The sequence below is a fragment of the Dendronephthya gigantea genome, unplaced genomic scaffold (genome assembly GCF_004324835.1).
Source record: "Dendronephthya gigantea isolate DGI-Jeju-01 unplaced genomic scaffold, DenGig_1.0 000076F, whole genome shotgun sequence".
Classification (NCBI taxonomy): Eukaryota; Metazoa; Cnidaria; class Anthozoa; order Malacalcyonacea; family Nephtheidae; genus Dendronephthya; species Dendronephthya gigantea.
The window spans coordinates 410315-437232 of record NW_021163086.1 but is presented as its reverse complement, the minus strand read 5'-3'; the positions used below and the strand labels follow the sequence as shown (position 1 = coordinate 437232).

The 26918-nt window shown below is 37.3% G+C and overlaps 3 protein-coding genes across 3 annotated transcripts; 2 read left to right on the top strand and 1 right to left on the bottom strand.

Annotated features, from left to right (window-relative positions):
* Positions 1-387: 387 nt before the first annotated feature.
* Positions 388-2426, top strand: LOC114531932 (cytochrome P450 2D4-like). The gene has a single exon (XM_028553530.1). It carries the CDS (start codon positions 396-398, stop codon positions 1881-1883), a length of 1488 nt encoding a protein of 495 aa, XP_028409331.1. The 5' UTR covers positions 388-395; the 3' UTR covers positions 1884-2426.
* A 465-nt stretch (positions 2427-2891) lies between these two features.
* On the top strand, positions 2892-9786 carry LOC114531970 (transcription initiation factor TFIID subunit 3-like). The gene is made up of 7 exons (XM_028553563.1): positions 2892-3164; positions 5077-5322; positions 6029-7242; positions 7559-7662; positions 8995-9103; positions 9183-9283; positions 9507-9786. Exons 1-7 carry the CDS (start codon positions 2999-3001, stop codon positions 9616-9618), a joined length of 2052 nt encoding a protein of 683 aa, XP_028409364.1. The 5' UTR covers positions 2892-2998; the 3' UTR covers positions 9619-9786.
* Positions 9787-18957: 9171 nt separating this feature from the next.
* LOC114531888 (NF-X1-type zinc finger protein NFXL1-like) lies at positions 18958-26896 on the bottom strand. Its single transcript, XM_028553486.1, has 21 exons — positions 26485-26896; positions 25327-25433; positions 25065-25195; positions 24847-24916; positions 24623-24731; positions 24358-24519; positions 24152-24252; positions 23922-24036; positions 23109-23356; positions 22883-22973; positions 22581-22701; positions 22421-22454; positions 22206-22325; positions 21425-21513; positions 21275-21296; positions 20985-21116; positions 20463-20553; positions 20316-20391; positions 19957-20137; positions 19739-19873; positions 18958-19647 (listed from the first exon to the last, which is right to left on the bottom strand). The coding sequence occupies exons 1-21, from the start codon at positions 26804-26806 to the stop codon at positions 19474-19476; spliced, it is 2631 nt and encodes an 876-aa protein (XP_028409287.1). The 5' UTR covers positions 26807-26896; the 3' UTR covers positions 18958-19473.
* Positions 26897-26918: the final 22 nt, after the last annotated feature.

Below are 26918 nucleotides of genomic sequence, written 5' to 3'. Positions count from 1 at the left end.
TCTTTATAATGGTATTATGACATTACGAATACCGGCATGCCATGTGGGTACCATCGCGATCACGCGCGCTTTCCTTGTCGCTGAAGCGTCTCAGCGCTTTGTAATCCTACAGAAATACAAAGCATCGTCAGTCCTCTAAGCGTTGGCAACGTCTCCAGTTTCCCCTTGCTTTGTATCGCGCAATGGTATTGCATCTTAGACTCTTAGCAATTTACTATTTAAGACTTTTAAGTACTCTGTTTGCAGAGTTTCGGAACCCTCTTTTATTGATACATTCCAATTCATCAAATTTGGACTTAAAAACTAGCCTCAGTTTACGGCTTATTATTATCGTTTTTATCGTGAAATACTTTGCCATTTAATTACATTTTGTTCTTAGGACCAAAATTAGAATCATGATCGTTGAAATTATTTTATCGATGATATTCCTATGGTTCCTCTGGAGCACGACAACTTACTTGGAAAAACGAAAACTGCCACCTGGACCATTTCCGCTGCCTTTTATCGGCAATACTCTTCAAATGCTCAGCGATCCCAAAGACCCTTTTTCAAAACTGGTTAGGAAATACGGTGATATATTTACCTTTTACCGTCCAGCAGGCGCTGTGGTTGTTCTGAACAACGCTAGACTTATACGTGAAGCAAGAGTGGGAAAAAAAGATGATCTTTCAGGAAGGAGCCGAGAGCATATGTATCCTTTCACTGAGATATCCGGTACTAACGATGTACTGTTATCGGATTATTCACCAGGATATCTTTTTCGAAGAAGGGTATTCCAGTCTGCGATGCACGTTTTTGGAAGTGGCATCGAGAAGGCGGAGGATAGAGCAAGACAAGCAGTGGACAAAGCGATTGAAGAAATTCACAATAAACACGGGCAACCATTTTGTCCTAAAGAACCTTTAGAATGTGCGATTGTAGTCCAAATTTGGGAGTGGCTCACGTCAAAAACCGAACCTCTGGATGGCCCGACTATACACATTCTTCGGAAACACTTAGAGACAATTACAGACATTGGATACCAATCCCCGCTATACCATCTTTTCCCATTTTTGGGATATTTACCAACACAATTCCGTCGAAACATAAAGCGCGCGCAGGAAACTGTCCAATCTATTTTCATCCCAGAATTTCAAGCACACCAGAAGACATACACTCCCGGTATCGTCCGAGATCTAACCGATAGCTTCATCGCGGCCTATGAGAAGGAACTCGCAAAAGAGAGGGGCAAGGAAATTGGGTCAAAAGACGATATCCCCAGTTTGATGACGAACGTTCTGCTTGGTGGTACTGGGACGACGTCGGCCTCGTTAGCCTGGTTAATTTTACATATGGCTTTACACGAGGACATCCAACAAAAAATTCACGATGAAATCGATGCGGTTGTTGGAAATGAACGCCTACCGCATTTACGAGATGCCCCTGACATGCCATATCTTCAAAGTACCCTGTGCGAAGTGCAAAGAATACCAGGCGTAATCGCTTCCTCATCCTCGAATACGACACGTGATATTTTAATAGATGGTTATGAAATCCCAAAAGGTACACTAGTGTTGATAAACCTGAAGCAAGCACACCTGGACGAAAGAGAATGGCCTGAACCAAATGAATTTAAGCCCGAGCGCTTTCTAGATTCCGAAGGAAAGTTTGTCGGATGGACCAAACTTCATGGTTTTATTCCCTTTGGTTTGGGTCGCAGAGAATGTGCTGGTTCGTCGTTGGCAAAGGTTATGATGTTTACGTTCGCAGCCACATTGCTCCAACGCTACAAGTTTGAACTGCCGAAGGGATCAGAAAAACCAAGTACAGAAGCATATTTTGTATCAGCTGTTGTGAAACCGAAAGATTACGAAGTTGTGGCTAAACAACGTCTTCCCATTTAGTGCTTCATCGGGTCAAAAATTGTGCGACGCTGCATAGAATTGCCAGTCCGCATTTTGTAACGAACTGGTTTCAGAGTGAAATTGTACCCAGACGTATATAATTGAATGCAGAGTTCTTGAAACACCGCTCTAAACCTGTCTGGCCATTTTTACCGTGACAAGGAATTAAAGCACCAAGTGTGTTTAAAAAAACTATTGATATCACTAATAACAATGTATTTTTTTAGAATTTGATATATTTAATATTCAGACTACTATGTCTCAATTTCGAGTTGACCCTTACTGGAATCCAAGAAATCATGTGAAATCCAAGAATATACATGAATTAAAGTTTATAACGATCAGGGGGTGTACATAACAAAAATGTCTGTAGGATGCCAATAGTTTTTAAGACCGACTATCACGTTTCAGTATTCTACGTACTCGCCCCATGAATATGTCACAGCAGCATGAACATATCTAACCACATTCATAGATCTAATGACATTTTAGTAACTAGTAACATTTTAACCGAGCTTTACGAACGTGACATCTTTTTACAAATGTGGCAACATTTCCAGAAAAAAATAATATTAATAATAGTCTTCCTAACACATTTGCACCTAACGAAAGCATACTGGTATATAATATTCAGGTATAACAACATTGAACATTCAGAGGAAGGAACAACGAAGGCGAGAACAGTCAGTCTACAGACATTAGGAACCTGATGGAACTTAGTTGACTTCTGCTTCCCCACGTTACTTTATTGTATTATGACGCTACTTTATTGTATTATCACGTGCAAGGTTGCAAGCTCTATCAGATGACCGAGACTTTACCTTTTTGGTAAAAAATTTTTCGTTCCTGGCAAAGCTGGCATAATCTTTTTTCTTTGTATGATCTTTCATACTTCTATTTTCTTGTAGTTCGAATTCTTCAGTTTTTTATGAAGTATGAAAAGTGCGCATCCAAAGTGGAAAATTTCACATTTGAAATTTCCCTGATTTTAATCATTTTTAGATTTTATTGACATGAGATGGACTCCGCACATCCAAAGAAGTCGAATATGATGGTTAATTTTCGTTTTAAAAGTGCTCTTGACCAAATGTGATCGAGCTATTCAGAGCACAAAGATGGTTGACAGTTTTAATCGGCAAGTTTTACGGCACGCCGTGGCTCAAATTTGTCAATCTATGGGCTGGGATGCTCTTCACAAATCTACACACGACACGCTCACAGACGTTATGCAAAGATACTTAGAGGAAATAGGGAAAGTTGCTAATAATTACACGCAATTGTGTAAGTTTTTGATAAGTACGGACGACCATTAGAATGTTGTAGCTGTTATTCATACAGGGCCCAGTTGATCAAAGCATAGTATTCGTACTATTAATTTGCTGCAATCAGAGAAGTGAACATACTTCTGATCTATTGCATGATCTACTGCGCGTGCGTGGCACGATAAAACAGAATAAGTGAACGCTAAATAAATGAATGAATGGTACAAGAAATGCGCCTTTAACAAACATTTTATCAAAAAAGTGACTTTTTTAAGGCATAAATGCATAATACTGTTGTGAATTTGATCTTAGGGTAGTAGCATTGGTGTAACCCTTCTTATGTTTAGATGGACGTTTTACGATAGAGCAAGGGTGATCAGGTTACTGTTCTAAGAGCATCAGCCTACAAACTAACAAATTATATACACAACAGTGATAATATTAACACCAACAACATCTAACATCTGCTGCACTACCAGTAACTACTACTACTACTACTAGGTAAATATTGCCATGCCATTGAATTTGTTGTGCCTTGTCTGAATGCTATACATTCTTCTGCTGTTAGTACCAAAGAGTGTTAAAATACATTCAAGTGTTGATAGCCTGCTCAAGTTTTATTTCAAACTCAGGCTACAACCATGTAAATGACTTTGTAGACAGTTTGACTGAAGTACTTAATGCTATCAGTTGTAATGCTAGGGCTGAGATATATCTGCCCAAAGTAATTGGACTCAACTTCATTAGACTATTACATTCTGTGTAGAAGTGTAGAACACACTAGCCCAGCAGTAATGACTCATAAAAACAAAAGCTATGTGGTTCAATATGACACAAAAAATTTCTTCAATATTCCTTAATTTTTATGATTAATTTCATTAATTTTCTTGGATTCTTTTTTTTTAATTTTTCCGATGAAATTTGGATTTTGCATTGCTTTAAAGCAGAATATTGTTACATGACAATAACTAGTTAGCCCAAACTTATTGAAAATTTCACACAATACCATAACACTTATTATGAAGGCCCGGGTTAATGGACAGAATGCTTTGCAGTATTAAATACTTATGTGGTTTACCTACAAGCTAATTCACTTGCTTGAACTGTAATATATTTAATATGTACTGTAATACATCTTAATCATCTTCCATTAAGAATTTAAGACACTAAACTGGTGTGTCAAAACAGAGTTGCAATATGAGTGATATAAAAGTTTTTTTAGGTTTAAAGCTATCTGGTGAAAAATACAGTTTTTAATTTTTTTGTAATGGACAGTTATCCCACAGTTAAATTTTTTCACAAACAATCCGAAGAAGGGCTCTCTTATATGCATTAATAGTTCCAAACTGCCAAAATGGCCTATTTTTAACAACTATGATGTAGGAATAGTGGAAAAAAAGCTATAGCTAATATGAATAGATATTAGTAAAATATTAGATTAATAGTTACTAATTTGCAAACATTATGCTGCCAAGATGCACCAACTAACAATCGCCTGATGTTAGAGATCAGGGGGGAGGGGAAATAGGTTGTAAAACTAAAGTGTATACTACAAAAAATAGTTTTTTGGTCTTGTTCATATTTATTTAAAAAGTTGTGTGATACAGGAATACTTGCATCTAACAAAATCATAACAGAGTAAACTTGTGCATAACAGAATAGGTAGCTTTTAGCCTCTCTATATCATCGATCATACATATCTTTAGAATATTAGACAAAATTTCAATAAATTTCTCCATGGCTGCCTTAACTTCAAAATTTTAGCCTATGGTATGTGGATGCTCTGAAGATTGCCCAAATTACATACCATGTCCCTATTGATAATGATGCAATCTTTTTCGCATTTAAATTACATTTGAGCAACATAAAAAAAGTGCAAGTTCATGCAGGAACTGAAGAAAATCAAGAATTCTTTTACCTCTGCATTTCAGGCAGCCGAACAAAACCTAACCTAGACGACTTGCACCTAGCCTTCCAAGATACTGGTGTGGTACTGCAAGAGTTGGAAAATTTTGTGGCCCAGGTAGATCCACTCCAATTTATTCATCCTTTCACGGCGTACCCAAAGTGTCAGCCATGCCGACTACAACATCCAAGCAAGGGAGATATTGTAGATCGAGCGGAGTTCTACTCTGAGCATCTTCCTCCCCTTCCAAAAATTTATCAAGAACCAACAGGTTCTGTATGGCTACGGTCTATTACTTTTTATTCATGTTATTCTACTGTACGAACGATTTTTCATCACTTTTCCCTTTCAGGTTTTGTGCGGCTATATATAGATTTTTGCCATCGATATTTACCTGTAATTCTTTTCAACCCCTAGGATTAATCCAACCTATAACATGCATGGCCTAAAAAATTAACAATACTTGTTTGCATGGTTGTCTCGATAAAAAATACGTTTTTCTACGGATGGTAATATTCGGTGGTTTTGTTTAATAATTGCGCTATCGGGACTACGCCTACTGCATGTTTGGAGGTGCTTAAAGGTCTGCTCGCACGATCCAATTTTGTTGGATCCAGCTAACTTTTGACGTATGAAATATAGTCGGTTATTGATAAAGCAGTACTGCATTGACTTCAGTGGATTTGCTGCTCGTATACATTACCATACAACGGACCATAAAACATCCATTAGAAGTGAATTGGATCCAACAAAATCGGATCGTGTGAACAGACCTTAAAAGGAACATGCACCACCCCAAATCCTAGTATAAATTCAGCTTAAATATTCGTTTCACAATGGTATATTATCCTTAGTCGGTATGTTGGTTGTGCAAAACATTCCTACATGCAACTCATTTATGTTGGGTTTTTCGCTAGAATCTCTTTGGATTTTTTTCCTGTCCACTAAAAAGCGAAAATGTTAATTCGGTTTTATAGGTGAAAAGGAAGAGAACCCAACCACCGAAAATAACAGCGTCGCCGGCGCTGAAGAGGCTGAAAAGATAAATTCGACTCCTTTAAAGGAATCGAATAATGTCATGGACACGAGTGACAATGTGGCGGTTAAACGCCGTCACGAAATCGGTGTGTTGTTTCCAAACGATAATAAACGTTCAAGACTTGATATTCCGGCAAATTTAATTCTCGAGAAGAAGGAAAACGTGGAAAATACGGACGGAGAATCGTTGTCCCCGGCTACTCCAGTCTCTCCCTACTTGCCACAGGACCTTCCTAAGCTAACGGAAGAGCCGGTAAAACCCGCAAGCACTACGAAGGTAAAAACAGAGCCCAAGCAGTTACCTAATTTAACAAAAGAGATGGTTTTACCCTTAAAGAAATTAACACCACCACCTGAGAAAAAGGTGAAGTCGGAATCGTCTCCGAGTCCGAAAAAACCTAAAACAAAGAAGGAAAAATCGATCTCTCCGAATGTTCAAAATAAAGCAGCGCTCTCCAGCCCAAAAACTGATGTTTTGTCGCCTATAAAAAGTCCGCTGAGCGTAAAAAATTCAACCGCTGGAAAAATAAAATCCCCAATTAAGTCGCCATTATCTGAAAAACAAGTAGTTAAAAAGACTAATAAAAGTAATGAGCATAAAGCGTCATTTCTCGGAAGCAAAGGTAGTCCGTCCACAGAGACCTCGTCAAAAACTTTCTCAAAGAAACCTCCACAGAAACCTGTGGTTGAGGCAAAGAAAGATCTTGTATCACCCAAAATTAAAGATCGTGAATTCAACCCGGCCAAAAAGAAAAAGAAAACTTCAGTCGAAACAGATAGCGGAAAGTCGTCACGCGATGCGGAAAAAACTAAAAGTGTTTTGAGCGCTAGCACGCCTAAATTAATGATAAAATTACCAAAATCAGAACAGCATAGTGAATCGCCCAAATACAGTCCTGTGAAACCGAAGATTATCACGACACCAGTGAAAGCAAAGACCCCTAGTAGTCCATCGCCCACGAAGGCGATTGGCTTGAAGACGAAATCATTCGAAGGTGAAAGCACTACAAAAAGCGAAAAGAAGCTTAAAATTTCAGGCGATTCGTTAGAATTTGCCATTTTGAAGAAAGAACACAGCAAAAAGAAAAAGAAAAAGAAGGATAAGGATAAGGACAGAGAGAAGGAGAAAAGCGTTCATAAAGAAAAACGCAAGGTATACGTTACTAGTATTAAACCTTTGCAAGCAAAAAATGTGGTGAAATGTAGGAAGAAAGTCAAGAAACGTGCTTTGAAAAAGACGACTTGTAATCTCAAAATTTGAGTTATATATAAAGCAAGACGACAATTTAATTTACGGTGATATTTCGACTTTCGAATTTATTTCACAGTTATCACCAGAAATTGTTACCTTCTTTTATATAACTCATATCTGGAGCTAACATATCTTGTTGCTTCCTACATTACTAATCTTTCCCGAATTGTTTTATATATGCAACTGTGGTATACATTCGAATTTATAAATAATTTAGAGCGAAAAAATCGAACCTCCAATACCCAAAATACGGTTTAAATTGGATCCATCAGGAGAATCAAAGACCAAGACTGGAGAATCGACGACCTCCTCGTCAAAATGGTAAGTTTTTTCTTAGTTTTTCTTCGGCAACAGTATTAACAGTCTGCATAACAGATTCATAAAGTAAAGCTTTAAAACTATGGAGGTTAATTCCGATACCTTGTCTGGTTTTACAACGGTAGGAAAATATTTATATGTATGTATATAACAAACTTCCCCTGCCTGATACTTTCAACACTATAATGCATAATTCTACTCCTTTTCCCTCTTCATATTCTTTTTATATGGTGGTCGTTGTAAAGCTGGTGTGTGGAAAATGTGCTTGGCTAAGGGCCTGCAGAAAGTTCTCTATTGTAGCAATTAACTTCAATATACGTTAGTCAGACAGCCAGTCTTCAGCCACGGAGATATGTTCAAACTTGTTGCAGTTTACTTCACTCAGCCAGGGAGTATTATAAAGTAGAAAGGGAAGGCAAAAGTACTGTAGTTATATGTAGAAATAAGGAGAAGCGTTGAGTTATTATTGACAAAGAAAGAGTTAGAATTGTAGAACATAATTTTGACAGGAGCATAGCACACCATATATGGTTACTATGGCTACTATGTACCATAAAAGTGGGATGTAACAATCAAAATACATTTGTGTTTCGGGATGAAATCGGCATATGTATATCTCAGCGAAAATTTATTATCAAAAAACCAAAATCTTGGTTGCAAAAGTCTGTATAGTTTATAAAGTTGCGTAAATTCAAAATGAACCTGATAAAGTGTTTTTATTGCACTTAATGTCATCAGATATGTAGACAAATATGTAAATAGATTTACAAATATGTAAATAGATTTGAAGTAGCACGTACAAAAACGTTCATGTAGCACGTACTGTCAGTGTTTCTTTGCAAGAATACCATATAAAATAGCATAGTGCGGAATAAGTTGTTCTACTATTGCTGTTCTTTGATCGGTCAAATAATTTCTGCCGAATTTCACCCGAACACTAATTTTAGTTGATTTCATTTGTTCGGTCATAATGTCAAGTGAAAAGCAACAGCTATAGATAATCTTCAGAAACAGTTCAATACCAAGCCAGGAGCGAGATACAACAATTTTTATTGCCTTCAATTTGCAGATTAACTACTTTTATATTCTGTAGAAGTAGAGAAATACAGCATGCCGCGTAGCTTCATTGTCCAAGGGTGCAATGATAACCATGCTGGGGCTAGTTGAGGAAAACTTTTAACTACATTTTAATAGTTAAAACATAGTTAACTAGAAATTACATTATTCTGATTGGCTAATTCTGCCACTAACTAAAAAGTTAAAGTTATTAAAAGTTAACTAACTTTTATACAACCGGCCTCAGATGCTTAAATACATCATCTTTATCATTTTAAGTGGTACGTCAACTGGTCAGTCGTCTTCAAAGAAATCATCTATGGTTGTAATAGAAACTGAGAATGTCAGATCCAGCGTCTTGGTCGAAACCTTGTCCAACAACACTCTTGTATGTATATAATGTCATGACTTTCTCCAACATTCTTTTATGCCTCCTGGTTTATTCTTACTAATTCCCATTGCTGCAGGAATATGACCCTGACCGAGCTTATTATTGTCCAGTGTGTCATAAACAAGATGATGGTTCTCCAATGGTCGGTTGCGATGGCTGTGATGAATGGTGTCACTGGTATGTTTTAGCGTGTAACAATTTGATACGAACGATATGCTGAGAAAATATTTTGAAAATATACTGAGAGACATTTTAGCTCTTTTGCATATACACACCAAACAAAAATCGCACCAAAAATCGTGGAATTTTAAAAATGCATGCAAGGTGTTTCCTGGTTATTGATTCCTAATTTACTTTATCATGATTGTATATTTATGAAACTTTACATCGTCACTTCTAGGTCTTGTGTTGGCTTAATGGCAGCTCCTCCCAAGCATGAAAAGTGGTATTGTCCGTTGTGTTTGTTGAAGAAAAGCAAAAAGAAGAAAGCTAAAAGCAAGAAAAAAAGCTAGCCAATGAATGTTTTATATATTTGTACATATGTAAAAAAGCACACGAAACTCGCGATTTGCTTCTCACAACGATGGAAAGAAGGCAACTGCAAACGTTTGAAACCAGGTCAGATTCACTACGTACGAAATACAGGGTGTCCCAAAAAAAAGTCCCCGCTATTGAAATGAAGCTTTTGTTGGAATTTGAATGCATGATCAACGCAGTAGTGTGTAAATAGCATATTTATTAGGTTGAGGCATTCAAATAAAGCGTCTTGCTTTCAATTGGGTTTATCATAATATTAAGGCAATCAGATTCGAACAAAGGCTTGATTTCAATAGAGGGGACATTTTTTTGGGACACCCTGTATACTTGAAGCAAAATATGACCTCCATACATGACCTCTATACAGGGTGTCCCAAAAAAAAGTCCCTGCTATTGAAATGAAGCTTTTGTTGGAATTTGAATGCATGATCAACGCAGTAGTGTAAATAGCATATTTATTAGGTTGAGGCATTCAAATAAAGTGTCTTGCTTTCAATTGGGTTTATCATTAATTTAAGGCAATCAGATTCGAACAAAGGCTTGATTTCAATAGAGGGGACATTTTTTTGGGACACCCTGTATACAGGGCAAGATTACCTTATTTCAATGGCTTTTAGCTCAATGGTCACGATATCGTACATATTTTCCAGTACATAAATTATTCAGTAGGTAATTTTCTACAGAACACTTCACTCAGAGTGTTTTAAAATGTCGGAAAATTTGACGCAAAATTAATAAACCCGGCTCTTAAAGAAGATGTAAAGATGTGCATGTGGCCACGCTAACGTTATATCATATGGCAGCCTGTTATCAATATGGTACGAACAACACCTCGAAATGGTATCTCATGATCAAGCCTGTGAATAAACTACTCATGCAGTACCTAAGGGTACCTTTAACCCCGTTTTAATACACTCTACTGGATTCGCTCGTCCCGATATCTTCGGTTGCCTTTTTTCTGTGTAGCAAATGCTTATTAGTTTGATAGATTTGGTACATTTATTTCGATCTCTAATAGTAAAATTTGTTGTTGCCTTTTAATAGCTATACAAATTTTGACCCACTCCTGAAGCAATCCGGTATAGTGTAAATGGGGCCTTGAAGGCCTCTTCGCGGGTACGCTACTTTCCCGCAATATGTCGCCGATAGTTACTAGCTTAATTAGGATTTAGGATGCGAGATGCGAGACAACACATCACTTTAGTGAAAATATTCAAAGAGCAATGCTACGATATGAAAAATAATTATGTAATTGGATTTTACTGGTGATTTTGCTGGTGATAATAATTTATGCTGTTATTGCTCTTGTCCCTTAACGCTACGAACCACATGCATTAAGGCTAGTTCATTAGAAATTGAATTCCCCATCGTCAACGAAAAAAAAAAGGGTGATGGAAATTGGAACGTAATGTCAAGACACTTCAAATTAGTTATCCTGTGTATAAGTGCTGATGATTTAGGTATATGTTTTTTATTATGAATAATTGATTGTCGCATTATTAATAATAGCATGGCATGGGCAATAAAGCTACGCGAAATTAATAATTCAGGAAAAATGCGGACGCTGTAAACGCAGAGTATACGAATGTGGTAATAATAATGTTGTTTTGTGCGACCGAGAACTTGTGTGGTAAGATGTGCGCGTACACGGTTTATAGTTCTTTCCTATCAACAATATTCCGTTGGTACAAATAAAAACTCATAACTGAATGAAGAAGCACTATGATTTTCATTAAATATTTTTAAGTTTCTGTATCTCTCTACCTGGATTATATTGACCAATTTCAATATATTAGTCCCTCTTATTGGGAATGTCATTATGTCGGCCATCTAACCTTCTGAAATCCCCCTACCCGAGGCCATATTAACAATAATAAATAAATTCGAGGTCCTGCGGAGGAAGCTGCGTGCATGTGGTGTGCATAAGAGTAATAAACAATGTTAAATATCTAAAAAGGGGGAGTGATCTGCAAAATCGCAGAAGTTGTTGCATGCATGGGCGCGAAAATATTTTAGATTTCCGTTTTTTAATCGCAGTTTTCATGACGACAAATGTCTGTGCGCATGGAGCTGTGTATGATGCTAAGCAGGTGGCATCTTCGTTCCAACTACTCGTTGATTTAAATTAGTCACAGCCCAAACAATTAGGTAGCGATCCAACAGGTGGCTCCTCAAAAAACCCGTTCAGGATCCAAACCTACCAATTACGCTAGCCTATCATTTTATTGTTGGACTAAATCAAAAGCGCGTGTAAAGTTGGAATCAACTTGTTACCTCGTATTACGATGCGTGTTGCCACTATATGAGCAAATTACTTTGGATAGGAAGCATGCTATACACTGCGGTTTGATGTTTTGATTGGAGACGGTATAAACACCTTAATTATATTAAACTTCCTGGGTATATGCAGCGTCGCTTCGCACAGACGTAGTTAGCCAGTCAACGAATTAGGAGCGTACAAAAATCTGACTTTTTATATACCCTTCGAAGGCTGTTGCAAAAATGTCTAAAGCAGAATTAGCTCAAAACGTCTTTAGATCACTCCTTAAAGAATTAGGGGCAACTGTTACTGAGGAAACAGTCGAAGGAGTTCTGACTTTGAAATCGGAAGAATGGAAATTCGCGCTGAATGTGCACAGTGAAGAAGGCAAGTTCGATAAAGCGGTCTTAGAGAAGCCGGCCGAAGGTGGGGAATGCTGTAAGAAGTTTGAAGCGGTCGTGGACGCCTTGACCGAACTGCTGAAATCTTTTTCGTCCTGCGATAAGCCTGAAGCTGATGCAAAACCCGAGGAGGAAGCCAATAAAACTGAAGAGAAAGCCAAGGAACCTGAAGAGGAAGCCAAGGAACCTGAAGCGAACGAGGAAAAGAGCGACGAGAACAAAGAAAACGAAGCAAAGGAAGAACAACCTTCTGATGCGTAACTGTATTGCAACTTCATACTAAGATTTAGGCAATTGCCTTTTTTAATTCGCTATTCTTTACGTATTGGAATTTACCTGTTTTCTTGAAGGAGAACGTGTTATTATGATAATGTTTTTGAAATAGATGCAATATTAATAGGATTTAATAGGCAGCGTTTAGCTATAGGCACAATTGGATAAAATTTATTGTGAAATATTCCTTTCCAGACGGATAATTTTTTTTTCAAATTAATAAAATTTCTTTCGGAACTGTTGTGCGACTAGTTCAAATGCCAGTCTCCTATCCAGCGCTTTAGTAGAATATAAAGAGGTATTGAGAAAAAATGAGCGGGGGGGGGGGCTGCTTGGGGAGGTTTTGAGTTTTGACAAAGGAAGCTTTCCCGCTAAACGAAAGCACCCCCGCGCGCCTGCTTTTTCTCAGCTGACCTCTATACAATAGCTGAATACAACATTAAACCTTTTACGACTAAAGCGCCTGTTAGTACGATCACACAATATGTAATTAACACCAATGAATGTAATGCCGATTATACATTCACTTTATTGATCTCTAGCGGTTTAAAAATTTTCATGAACAACGATTGGATTAGAATGAATTATTTTTTACGCGTCTTATCCCTAGATTTTTATGGCCACCATATTTATGCTGTTAAATACGTGTAGCTTGAGACGATAATGATTGATATGCATATTCAAATCTTTGACATTGAATATGTGTTTCATGCAATTCGCTGTCAAATTCGCTTAAAATTATTCATATTTTTACGCATATTGGTCGCTGGCTTACACAAATGATACCTCGTTTCATCGTTATGAGCAATAAACGGTGTAATATCAGTCCTTTGTTCGCGTTTTCCAATTAAGAAATAGAAAACATTTTCCATCTTTCTATATAGTTATAGAAACACTTGTGGGAGTTTGGGAGAACTCGAAATAACGTGGAAAAGCTCGCCACGTTATTTCGAGTTCTCCCAAACTCTCACAAGTGTTTCTATAACTATGTAGAAACAGAGGATAGAAACACAGGAAAAATGTTTTCTATTTCTTTTATAATATAAGCCAATAAAAAGATTTTGTACAAATCATTATATATAATTCGATTTAGTTACAAATTCTCATTACATCGCTTCGCTTGTCAAGTTCGGCCCATGTTTCTATACAGTTATGGAAACACAATAAATGTTAAATTATAATAAACCCTTGAACCTTCAACTCTTGAAAATGGCGTCTCAAGCTGACGTGGCGGTAGAAGCGAAGGAAAAACAGGAAAGCGTGAAAAAGTTAAGTATCTTTGCGAAGTTTAGAAATTTTTACTTGAGGAATTTCTTGCCAAATGGGATAATTTTATCCATAATCGTCGGGATATTTCTGCCTCAACCAGCAGTCTTTGTGAGCCAAAGAGTTCCAATTGTTAAAATCTGCATCATCGTTATCTTTTTGACCATTGGTATCCGATTTCGTTTTGTGGAAGCAAAAACGGCTGTTCGCTCTTACAAAGAGATTGCATTGGGTTTATTCTTGATAATATTCGTCGGTCCAGTGTTTTCAACGTGTGTATTGAACCAGGCTGAATTCGACTCATCCGTTGGCGTTGGGCATAATCCACTGAACTTAAAAAACAATTCAAACAGTAGCGGTGGAGAAAGTGCACTTTTTGGTCCAGAGGAATTTCGTCTGTCATTGCAAATATATCTCATGTCTCCAAATACCCCCGCAATCTCACTGATTATGGTAGGTTATTAATTAACTCCTTAATCTTTGTACCTGTGCATGTACAGCGTGTCCGAAAAAAAGGTTCCCCTAACAGAAATGATTTCAATAGAGGGTACTTTTTGGAAGGGGGCACACGTTATATAAACTTTATAGGTAATTGTCTTTTTAGCCTGCACGTTATGCATGGTGTGCTCGCTTTGCGCGAGGCTTTGGAACTTTGGAGAAGCATAAAGGCACGCCTGCATGACACGTATGAATATCTAAATTTGAATATCTAAATTTGAACGTATTAAAACGTTAGAAATGGTCCTAATTTCCCTAAAAATTCATTCGAATAAGGATTTGTCTATCAATATTTCATATAGGTGACAAAAGCAAACGGCGATCGAGGCTTGACTGTCTTGGTTTCAATCCTATGCATGATCACTCCTATCTTTACTGTCCCTCCCATGTTGGATTTGTTGGTGCCAACGATGCAGCACGTCCACATCAGTGTTGGGAAATTACTGCTGAACATCGTAATCAGAATCTTGGTGCCATTGCTGGTGAGTATATTATTCGTAAGAACTAATGGGCTCCACCCACTCCTTCAGTCGTTTTCCTGTTTTCGTGAACAATTACTAGATGAGTACCAACCCTTTGGCTATGAGCAATCAGCACTTCAAATTTTCTTGATAATTTTAAAATTAACATTTGATTATATATAATTTTAAAGGCTGGAATGTGTTTGCGTCGTATTAGCACTGTGAAAAAATTCGTGACGAATTGGAACAATACCGTAAAATACGTTGGAATGATTTTCCTCGTATGCATTTTCCTGGTCAAAATCAGTGAGACGAGCGCAAGTGGAAACTTAGAAAAGGTTTCCGTCGTAAAACTCTTACTTGTAATCGCTCTTGGAGTAAGTTTCACAATGTTCAATCTCCTATCAAACTATGGTCTTCTTTCAGTATTACCATGTTTGTCAAAGAAATCAACTGTGACATTGTCCATTATGAGTTGCCTTAGAGTTGTTAGCTTTCCGGCAACCATTATCGATTTTCTACCTGATAGTGCAGGTGATAAAGGACTTATGATTCTTCCAATCGTGTTTGTATTCGTCGCCACTATATTGATGCTTAACTTATTCACAATCCTTGTCAAGTTAAAGATGAGGACAGCGAGGATACGGAGAAAGGAAATGAGATCAAAGATTCCTGCGTTATGTCAAAAATTAACGAAGGCGCAGTTTTTACAATCTACACTGATACAGTTTTGGTGAAAGAAGAAAACAAAGACTGAGAGTAGAAAATGCAGATAGCCCGTAAGACACATTATAGACTATCTCTATATTTGGAACAATGTGCAGCAGAACGTGTAATTTGACAAAACAGCTATTATATATTAAATACTTGTTTATCGTACATCCCTTTGTCATGCTACTGTGTATTATTGAAAAACATTGAACTTAGTATAGGACGATTTTTAATCCATTCTTCGTGGTATTTACATCGCTGTCTGACTGTATATGTTGATAAATGAAACGTATTACGCCCGGCTAGATTCAAAATCTTTTTACATTGTTTTTTTCTCCCACATGCATATTTCGTTCTCATAAATAACCATTTTTTGTACAACTTCGAGCTGAAGCTAAAGCTATTTTTTGCACTAGTAAATCAGAAAACACTTGCTTGATCCGGCTGCGTCGTTTCAATAGATTTAAATTATTTTATTATAGTACAATTACATGCAAGTAGTTCGTTCAACTTCGTTGGACCCTAATGTATTCGTCTCGTCAAATACTGGATGAATGGTGAAGAATTTAAGAGGTAAATTGGAGTAGACAAAGGCTATTTCCGACGTTCAAGAACTCGTAAATTTTAAATATTTTCTCGTTATGACAGCCTTTCTTAGTACTCGAAGAAGTCAGTGAACAATCATTCAAAAATGTCGGTCTTCTGAGAACCTTTCCCAGAACTGCCCAGATAGCATAATTAATTGGCTGCTGATGATACGCTCATGACATTACTTGCATGCATTTTAAATCTGAATGACTTTTTATCGTCTATTATATACAACTCCCTTCGCGTTATCATGCAATCTTAATGTAGAGATCCCCTACCACATGAAAACGAACCGACATCAAAAGGAGAAAATCGCACATAAAATCCCAGCAAAAATTGCAAGTGTAAACGTTATTCACTTACTTTTTTCAAAGGTAACATGTATAAGGTTTCAGTAGACTTTTACGTGCGTGTACGTGCGTATCAACAAAAACGCGTAAGTCGAAAACAGCCTTAAGGCTGTTTTCCACTGTCACGTTTTTTGTACGTACGTATACGCACGTAAAAGTTTAGAATCATTTAAATGATACTTATGAAATCAACGATTGAATAGATGCATAGGGTTGGATTCTGTTGAAAATTTGGTGTGTGTTTTACTGGCATAAAATTAATTACACAACAGCTTAGAAAGCTTTTAGCTTTTACGTGCGTGCACGTACGTGCAAAAACGCGACGGTGGAAAACAGCCTTTAGTTCCCGTGCGTCATCAATCTTAATAGAGTGCTCCCAAGCGCATTAAACGAATACAACCATCTATACTTATGTGTTGTTGACATTAGTCTGCGCTATATACACCTATATTATTAATTATACCCATGTCATTCCCAGCTCCTGAAATACGTTTTATCGAACATATATATACCGATTTATTTCTTATGTTCACTAGCCTCAAAGGGGCGCGGTTTTCCTCTCCTCAACTCGCGTTAAATATCTTCTGTAATGTTGAACGGCAACGTGAAGGCAATTAATAATAGGTTCTAAATCATGAGGGCTTTCTGTTTATATCACTGATTCATTAGATAGCTGCATAAAAATTTAACAACGTTGTCGCATGTCTTGGGTACTAATTAAGGGTGTTGGGAGAAGATTATATTAGAATACCGATTATAGGTGTCGCCTTGGTTTCAAACGCACAGATTTTAAGATGTATTGGACAGGAACGTGAACAACGGCAGCTGATCTCCAAATACATGTGTATAGTCCGTATTCTTGTGACAAACTGTTTTGAATTGATAAGATTAGCAAAGGACAACAAGACTTAGATTTGCAAGTTTGTCATCTTACATCAATCTTGTTACATCAAACCGTTGTCCTAAATTAGTTAAAAGAACATAAATAAAACAAAATGAGCATTAGTAAAAACATTCAAACAATTCTGTGTATTCATTGACTTTTCAGATAATGTGAAGGAAATTCCACGGAATTTAAGGAATTTAGGTAAGGGCATGGTTCAAAGTTGACAAGTTCGGTAATTGTCGACTCGTGACTCGTCGTCGCGTTTGTTCGCAGGCTGTCATATTTCGGAATATTTTACTTTGCCGCTCTTTTCTCTCAGAAGATGGCAGATTTCATGTTCGAACTGTGTCAGGCCAGAAGTTTTGGGGCGATTTCGCATGCATGATGCATCCGTTCATTATTTAAAGGTACCGTTGTTTATTTTCATTTATTGTTTGTGGAGGAATTGTTGCACAAGTAATACAAGCGAATCTCAGGTATATTTAATGGAAATATATAAGGTGCAATTTATTGAACTAGCCGAAGCCCCAGAAACGGACGTGTGTTCGCACGTGTTTAGCTTCGGACGTTGTATAAACTTATATTGAAAGCTATTCAGGCCTTTAATATTATTATTTGTTACTGTCGAGATCGTTTTGCCTATACCAAGGTGTTTGCTATTGCAGAAAAGTATAAGATTCTTGTGTGATTTTTGTATATTCGCTATATAAGAGTAAATGACTTACACTGAGTCTCTTATGTACTGTAGTAATAATTATATTACACTTGTAATGACGTACTTCGGGGCAGCAAAAACATTTGCATGCGTTATTGCTTAATCCAACTCCTCGCCGTTGCGCACCAGAAAAACAAAAAGCAAAATTTGAGCAGCATGCAGCTCATGGCAGAAGAATGCTGTGATGTAACATCCTTTGATGTTAGTAGTTAGCTAGGTTTTAATATAAAACACGATGGCGTCATGGCGGATAGCAGGTGTTTTTAACTGTAAATGTCAAGCATGAAAGGGAGGAAAGGTATAAAGTCTGACCTGTATCTGAATCTAAAGGTAAGAAAAGGAGTATAAGTTTTGTAAGGAGTGTCAGTCAACGTTATAACAATATAAAAATGATTTAGAATAAAATAGCCTAATATGCCTCATCAAATGGAAAGTTGAATTGCTAATGTAAAGCCCATTGACATTGTTGGTGATCCCTGAAGAGCAAAGTCTTTTGTTACTTTGTAAGTAAAAATTTCTTTGTCACCTGCCATAAACCATTCTTCGCCGGGATGCCGAATGTCTGCAAGGAAATTCTCATTATACCGTGAAGTTGACAGAAGTTTTTTTTATCATGCATAATTTCCAGACAACCTTTAGGATATTCCAACCATTCTCCTTATCAGCCCATGTTGGAGGATTTTTTACCCTTTTTTTATTTTTAGAAGGATTTTTTACCCTGCAAATGCTATTGATGGAAAAATGTAAAAAATACTGCTAATCAATTCTTCTGAAAAAAAATTCAAAGAACAATTATGCAGCATTTTCTTATTTAAGTCCCTGCGCCATTAGCCGAAATGGCCGAAAAATATTAGAAAAGCAACCTTGTACCCTGTTAAGAAAAGTGTAAGATAATGCAATAAATGTATCGTTGATCGTGATTTAAAATCTTCGTCTGATCTACACGATCATTTATTATTTTGTCTTAGAAAAATTTTGACATTTGCTAATGCGCGGTAAACTGGCCTTTCTAAAGGCTGGTTTTCGTATGACATAATTCGTCGCACTTCACATGTCATAATTCGTTGTTATGCGAAATCCCAAATATCAAAATCGAATTCGTAATTAGCGCTTATTTATTCGCAATTTGGTCGATATTTTAGTGGGAAAACTGAATAGTCTCGCCCTGAAACATTTAGTCGCCTTTCGGAAGCCATGTTTTGCGAATTACCAATAGGACTGGAGACTTGAATACTCTCAGATTTAGTCGCAATTGTCGTTATTTACAACATGTTGATTACGACGACTTATATGATTAATTATAAACCAGCCTTTAATTTGGCCAATATAAATTAGGTAAAGTTTACTGAAGTTTCCATAATGACAATAATACGTGGTATGTAAAGTGGTAAGTGTAAATTACGAGTTCCCCTTCATGCAGACTATTCTGCGAGAGCGATATAAATAATAACGGCTAACATTGCAACGATAACCATACTGCCAAAAATAGCATTTCGGTGAACTGAAAACCAGTTTGGCTCTTCAAGATCCTCTTGTTGCTTACGAGGACGTCGTTTACGACCTTGCTTCTTTCGCTCGTATTTCTCGACTTCTTCCTAATAATAAAAGAAAAACGTTTTGATGAAGCACACAGACTTGTGAACCGTCACTATGCAGGAAGAACCCCGAATTAAATTTTATGCAAACCTTATGCAATTTCATTTCTTCTTCCTGTTGAATACGTTCCTGTGCTTTCCGTTCATTTTCGTTGTTTTTCTGAATTTCCTTGCACTGGTCATTGCATTCAAGTGAAATAGATTGAGCTTCGTGACATTGGTAGTCCTGCCGAAAAATTATAATGATAACACAATAGACAACATTATTTCGATCTGACTTTTTATATATCCTACTATTCCCAGACTTACCTTCTTTAGTCTTTTACATGGGCATCTCACAGTAATTCTCTTAGAACATTCATTAGCATCAAGACATTTCCCTGGATGACATTGCAACGAGCATTGGTGACCACATTTTAACATTTTAGGGCAACCACCTTTGCACGAGAGAAGCAATTTTTTTGCCGAATCGTCAGATGTAATCAGAACACTGGGAAAATAAATAAAAAAAGCCTGTTAAATATAGATTTATCCATCCGCAACCGTAAATATATATGACCTATTACCCTAGAAGCACTTCAACGAAGCAATGCATGTCCTGTCATTCAAATGAATGCTCTCTCAAATATTACAATGTTTCAAAATCAAATTTCCAAACATTCACACACCTGCACTTAACATAGATGGCCATGGAAGAACAATGACATTGTTGTTTAACCATTTTTCTACAATCGCCACATCCGCCTACGTGGAGTGAAAGGTAATTTGTTAGAATATGGATTAAATTTTGTGCATCAATTAATTAAAGATGTTACCTGGGTGACACCTTCTTAAGCACTCGTGTACACATCCTGGCTGTCTTGGTTTGGAACAAGGTCGATCACATTGTTCGCATTCTGTACCACTCTATGGGACATAATAAAAAAGTTTTTCGGCTTTGCCCTGTCTTTTTAGCGACAATAAAGTAATCGATTTGTGATAAGATTTTTTTACTTCTATCTGATGGGCAATATATCACCTGAATATTGGTACTATAATATTCTACAGTTTTCGTGCAAACATTTATGGTATTTATTGGTCCGTATTTTTATTGGAACGTATTTAATTAATTTGCATATGTGAAAGCTAGAAACCAATATTTCACAGTCATAATTGCATGGTCAACTATATTAATTGTATATTTAACTTTTTTTTAATTTTTCTGATGTATATACTAATAAACATAAATGTATTGAATCCAATATAAATCAAGGCAATAAGGTAATAAGAACGTGATAGAGGTAAATTTGTCGCAAGTCAATTCCCGTTTTAACCGCAATGTACATAATATTCATTACCCTCCCTTCATCTGGTGCTTGGCTAACAGTATGACATTGTAGTTGACAGCTGTGATTATCACAAGACAGTAAACGACCACATGGCCGTCCACAACTGAACACTCCATCTTTAGAACAAGGAATTGATACCGTCTAGTAACGAAGATTACAATATATGTGCAAGTACCATTACAATAATTTAAAAAAAAAACGCTTGTTTAGTTCCCTGCTATATACCGTAGTAGTACTGGGAAATGGAAAGGTGCAAACACCACTGATTATTGCCAGTAAAATATTTTAATTTAGCATACCTCGTGTTTTCCCAAACAACGCCTTAAAGAAACAAACGTAAAATATAATGACTCGTGCGATAAAATCGCCAGTCAAACAAAACGTCCTAGTTTTTTACAACGTAAAATAAATGAAGGGAACTATCTAACACTGTGTAGTTGATAAAATACCTCATCACAGGCACAGCACAAGGCCCACATTGTATTGGAACCGTTTCCACTTCCTTCTTGTTCGTCCATGGTGACGTTGAAGGTGATGACTGCAAAAGAAAGGTTAACGTTTTAAGATAGCAAATACTAAGAACTTACTGACTGAGAGTGAGGTCTGTACGGTAAAATATCAAACCGAGGTCGTGCCGTATTGACCGAGTGATAGCGAGGTCAATACGGCACGACCGAGGTTTGATATTTTACCGTACAGACCGAACAATCGAAGTCAGTAAGTTATTTATTATATGACTTAATTTGGGAAAACCATAAACACAAATAATAATTCATTTCGAATTGCTGTTGTTTTTCCCGAGGGCAATAAGAATTGAGCGTATTGCCCGTGGGCAATATGGGAAAATCCCGCCTCGTCAGCAGCCAATCAAATTGCAGGATTTACAAAAACAAACACTAGTCATATAATAATTCACCTTACTTCACCTAATACTTCACCTGGTACCATAATTGACAAAATTTGACATTATTTACCAATGTCAGCAAGTTCGCAAAAAACTACTACTTTTTGAAAAAGTCTTTTTGATGTAGACAACGGTCCTCACTACGCAGTTATAGGCAAACGTGACCTCAAAGCGCTGGTGGCACAGGTGCGAGGTAACTGCTGCATTTCGCATAGATCAGATATGAATAAAATATCTAACCAGTAGAATTCCTAGGTATATAAACATGCAGCAGACGACATGGCAAATATCATAAACGCCAGGAAAACAGGGGAATGATACTGTACCTTGGTTGGAGTCTTCTTGTTGTCGTGGCATTCCATTTGACATGTATGATCACACGATGGCAAGTTATTTCCACAAATTTGCTTACACGGTGGACATGACCCGAAGTGACAACGGTGAGGCTAAACAATTAAAATTGCAAGTAAAAAACAGCATGCGCATGACTAACGCCCGGGGTAAATGCATTGTTCTGAAAACAAAGTTAAAAGAATTGTACCTTTCGTATTGGGTGGTGGCAATTTGAAGGAATTCTAAAAAAACAACAAATAATGCTTGTAAAATGGATGTTTGGTAAAATGCATGTCTTGCGACTTGTGAGGCGGCTAGACTGGACGGTTAAACAACACGCAAAAAACATGTGTAGCCAAGTTTCTTACTTGCATAATTGAGAGCATTTAGGAGGTTTTGTAACACGCTCTCTACCACATGGAACAGCCAGCCTAGTAGAACCACAATTACAGCTAACGTCCTTCGTCAACGGACAAGGGTAGCAGAAACCTATAGGAATAAATCAAAAGAGTTTCTCTTTCAACACCGAAATCGAACCTGTGATTACTGCAATACCATTGTGTATTAACCACAGAATACAGTAAATATCACACAGTTATACGTCTATAAATTTGTATGATAAAAATAATTAAAACTTAACTATAATTGAAAATGATGCACGGATGCTTACCTCGGTGACAAACGGAAGGACATTTGTGATTTTTGCAACTTAATTGACGACCACAAATCTGTTCACATGGCGGACATCTACCATCACAGCACTAAAAGTAGTGTATTATTATATTCTGCGTAATTAAGCTATTGGCAAACATACATGAAGTTAATTATTTTACTTGCATTTTATATAACTGTAATATATCGCAGTAGAAAAGTATTATTTTTTATGTGAAACATACTTTCCTACGGCACTGATGTCTTTGACAGTTCCTTAAGTTGGAGCACTTGATATCACAGGTAAATTCTTGCGCACATTGGATTGATTTCTCGCGCTTACCACAGCGACATATTTTGTTAACCATTTGTCTGCATGTCTCGCACGGTCCTGAATGGCAACGACGTGTACAGCTGTGATGCCCACATGCCAACAGTAACTCACATGTATCCCCGCATACTGGGACATCTTCAGTACACGGCAGATTTGAAGCTGAAAGAATGGAATAATATGATAAAGTTGCTATTCCGATTGCTTTTTTTTCTGCATAGCGTTTGGAACACTTCATATGGAAATATTGAAACGACATCGATTTTTTTTCGACCGAGAAAAACATGCTGGTTTCGAGTGTTTCAAGATTTCTTACAGAGATAAATAGTCTGGAGGTTGGCAGAACCGATCAGAGCGAGCACTATAATAGTGAATATAAAAGCAATGAAAGGACAAAATTGTGAACCCGAACCCGAATATTGCTTTCGGAACTGGAGCACGTGTCACTGCACTCTTTAGCGAGGATAAGGTGCTATCACAGAGAGTGGAACATGCCGGACGATATGACATCTCATCTTTTTTCAGAGTGGGAGGCGGAATCGAAAATGTATAAAACGTTTGAAAACGTTTGTATAGTAGCTAGATAAGTTGAGCTTGTATACGAAAGCCGCGTTGGATAGAAAAGCCTCGCATAAAAACGTCATCTACTCTAAATGCAAAACATCATTGAACGAATTTGGGAAAAGGAAGCGTATTATAGAAGATTATTGTGACTATATATCCTTACTAGTTTTTCCACACGGGCAAGTTCGCATTCCAGATTTCGGGCAAGGCAGACATTTTCCCTGATGACAGATGTCAACACAAGTGTGATTAGCACACTCAAGAAGTTTTCCGCAAACCTGAAAAAAATTTATTCGAGTAGCTATATCAGTCAATCTTTTCATTGGACATTTTTATATCAAAGGTCTAATGATGATTTACTTAACCGTAGAGTTTCATATAGATACAAAGTACCTCAGTACACATCCATCGAGGCTCAGCACAGGACCTAATAGATGTGTTTCTGCCACAGATACAACTTTGAGAACTTCGTTCGGGACACGGTGGGCAAAGACCTAAGAAAGATAACTTGCTATAAAAACGGTGCTATTTGCTCAACGTGACGACGTATAGTGAAATTTGCTCTACTTTAAAAGTGCATAACAATGACAATTACATACCACCATGACATGGATGTTTACACTTGTGGTGTTCACATGCAAGTACTTTTTCACAGGGTTTTCCACATGACCATTCTTTGGCGCTACATCGACGACTGGTAGGCGGTTGGGAGCCACAATGGCATCTGGTCTGGACCATTTTTGGACATGGAGGACATGGTCCTAAGTCGATAAATTATCGATAACGCAAACATAGCAATGCAGGTGTGGGAAAAGTATATTGTACGGTATATCAACTTCAACAAAGTACACCCTATAGTTATACCTGGATGACAGAGTAAAAGACAGCTGTGTCCACAGTTGGGGGTTAATTCGCGTGCACATACTTCACCACAAGAATGGGGCACAGACCATGGGTCAAATTTTGGATTAACCTAAAATAATCAATGCATTCGCAATTAATTAAACAAGGACGGCGATGAAGATGAGCAGGATGCGAACAGTTAGAAATTCTTATGTGAAATTAAGCGTAAGATTTGACGGGCGTACCGTTTTCCCGCAGAAACAAATGTACTCTGTTGGTCGTTCAGATTGTTGATATTCACATCGGCATTTTGGGCTGCGTTTAAAATGATAAAAATGTTAAGCACTGTTTGCAGTGCTGCATTTCAACCTGTTGTGAAATGTCGTTCTGTTTTAAACTGCAATTGCAACGTTTTCAAACAACTCCCACTTCTATACCAGAAAAGTCGACATATTCCACTTACCAAAACCATTTGATGTCTTGGTTTGGAAGGTGTTCTTGGGACAAAGGCAAGTTCGGAACAGCACCGTCGTTCGACCATTTTTGAATACATTGCAGGTGGAAGATGCTGTAACACTGAGCGCAATTCCAGATCTTTGAAAAAAGTAAGAGAAGATAAGAGTTAAAATTGTGATGTATGTATAAATCAAATCTGAAATTTAAACATTTGCTTGGATTGTAGTAAATAACTTCCAGTCTTATGCGAATACAAGGAAAACACATACGGCATCAATATGTTTTACGGAGGCAATACAAATCAAACATGTCAAAGCACGGGAATTGCAACTTTCTTGAAGGTACTGCTTTATCTTCTTTAAATTGTCTCCATCTCCTAAACGAAGAAAGGTTTATATTAAAGGTGGAGGTGATACCAGTTTTATTTTTCTATCACTAAAGCCAACCAGGTCTAGTAACTGTTGACAGTTGGTACATAACAATATAAAAACGTGTATATACGATCGACAATAAATTGGTGGCCAAGTGGTTTAAAGCGTATATGTTAAACTTCGTGATACTGAGGTGTGAGTTCAAGTCTGCAAGTCACTCTTATATTTTTTGGGTTAGAATTTTTCTTCCTTTCTAAAAATTTCTATCAAATACTATATCAAACCAAACAATACTGCCGAAACAACACTATTTGGTTGGTTGGTTATTTGATTATCTTCTTAATCAGAATTCAAGATCTTGTAAACAGAAGCTGATATTTAACTGCGCAGCAATAAGGAACGCTTTTGACTTTCTTACTAATACGTGACTAGACTAGACTAGACGCAAATCGCTTCTTCAGGGCAAGAAGATGCTACTAACTCTCACCAAGCAAAGAGAATAGCAAACTTACAATGGTTACGAAATATCTTTAGAAAGAAAAGAATATTGCCACTTATACTTTTGTATTAATTGTATTAAGTACCGGAACCTAACGAGGGCCATTCATATTAAAGACTTCCTTATTAACTCGTGTGCAAACAAAGCGTCTTTCCTTCTCGCATACCTTCCAGTTTATCACACAATGCGGTTTGGAGGAACATACAATGGAAACTTTCACCCCTAACTACCCATGGCCATACCTCCAAACGGCAGGCTTTTTAGGGTTCTTTGAAAACGACTTTTAATGATCTTTACCTAAAGCTTCTATGGTTATTTGAGTATTTTTGACTTTAAATTCACCCATTATTTAGAATATTTTATTTTAGGTTGGATTTCATGTGAGTTCTGACTTCAGAGTAAAGGAGTTCGAGATTTGAGATTTCGCGTAAGACGAACCAAACTGCACACGTCACGACACCTTATATCCTTGGGCATGGGGTTAGAGGGCGTATGGTAAATGGACAACGGTTTGTTTAGCAATTGGTGCATTGTAATATCAATATTTCAATGCAAACCTTGGACTTGGTAAGCGGTCAAAGTGTTGCGCAATATTTCATCATCATTTATGTCCTCATCGGAATCGGAGGACGATAAGTACGTGTCATCAGTAAATTTGACCGCTGCCTGTCGGATTTCTTCTATCTTTCTATGTCGATCGGATAAATCCCCGCGAGAATCCTTTTGATCATTCGTAAGCCTAGCCGCAGCGCCAGAATTCCATGCTGACGTGTTCAATTGTGTCTTTGTGTCATTCTTATAATTCGATCCTGGTTGAAATCTCTGCTCTCTAGTACCACGACCTCTTCCGCGACCGAGGAAAGCTGGTCTATTCTCCATGAGAAATAACAAACCATCACGATCGTAAATATCAACCTTCAAATTTTTTCAATATTTGGGATGATTCCAAATATTGTAACTTTTTGGCGGCCATGTTGTGTTTTACTTGGAC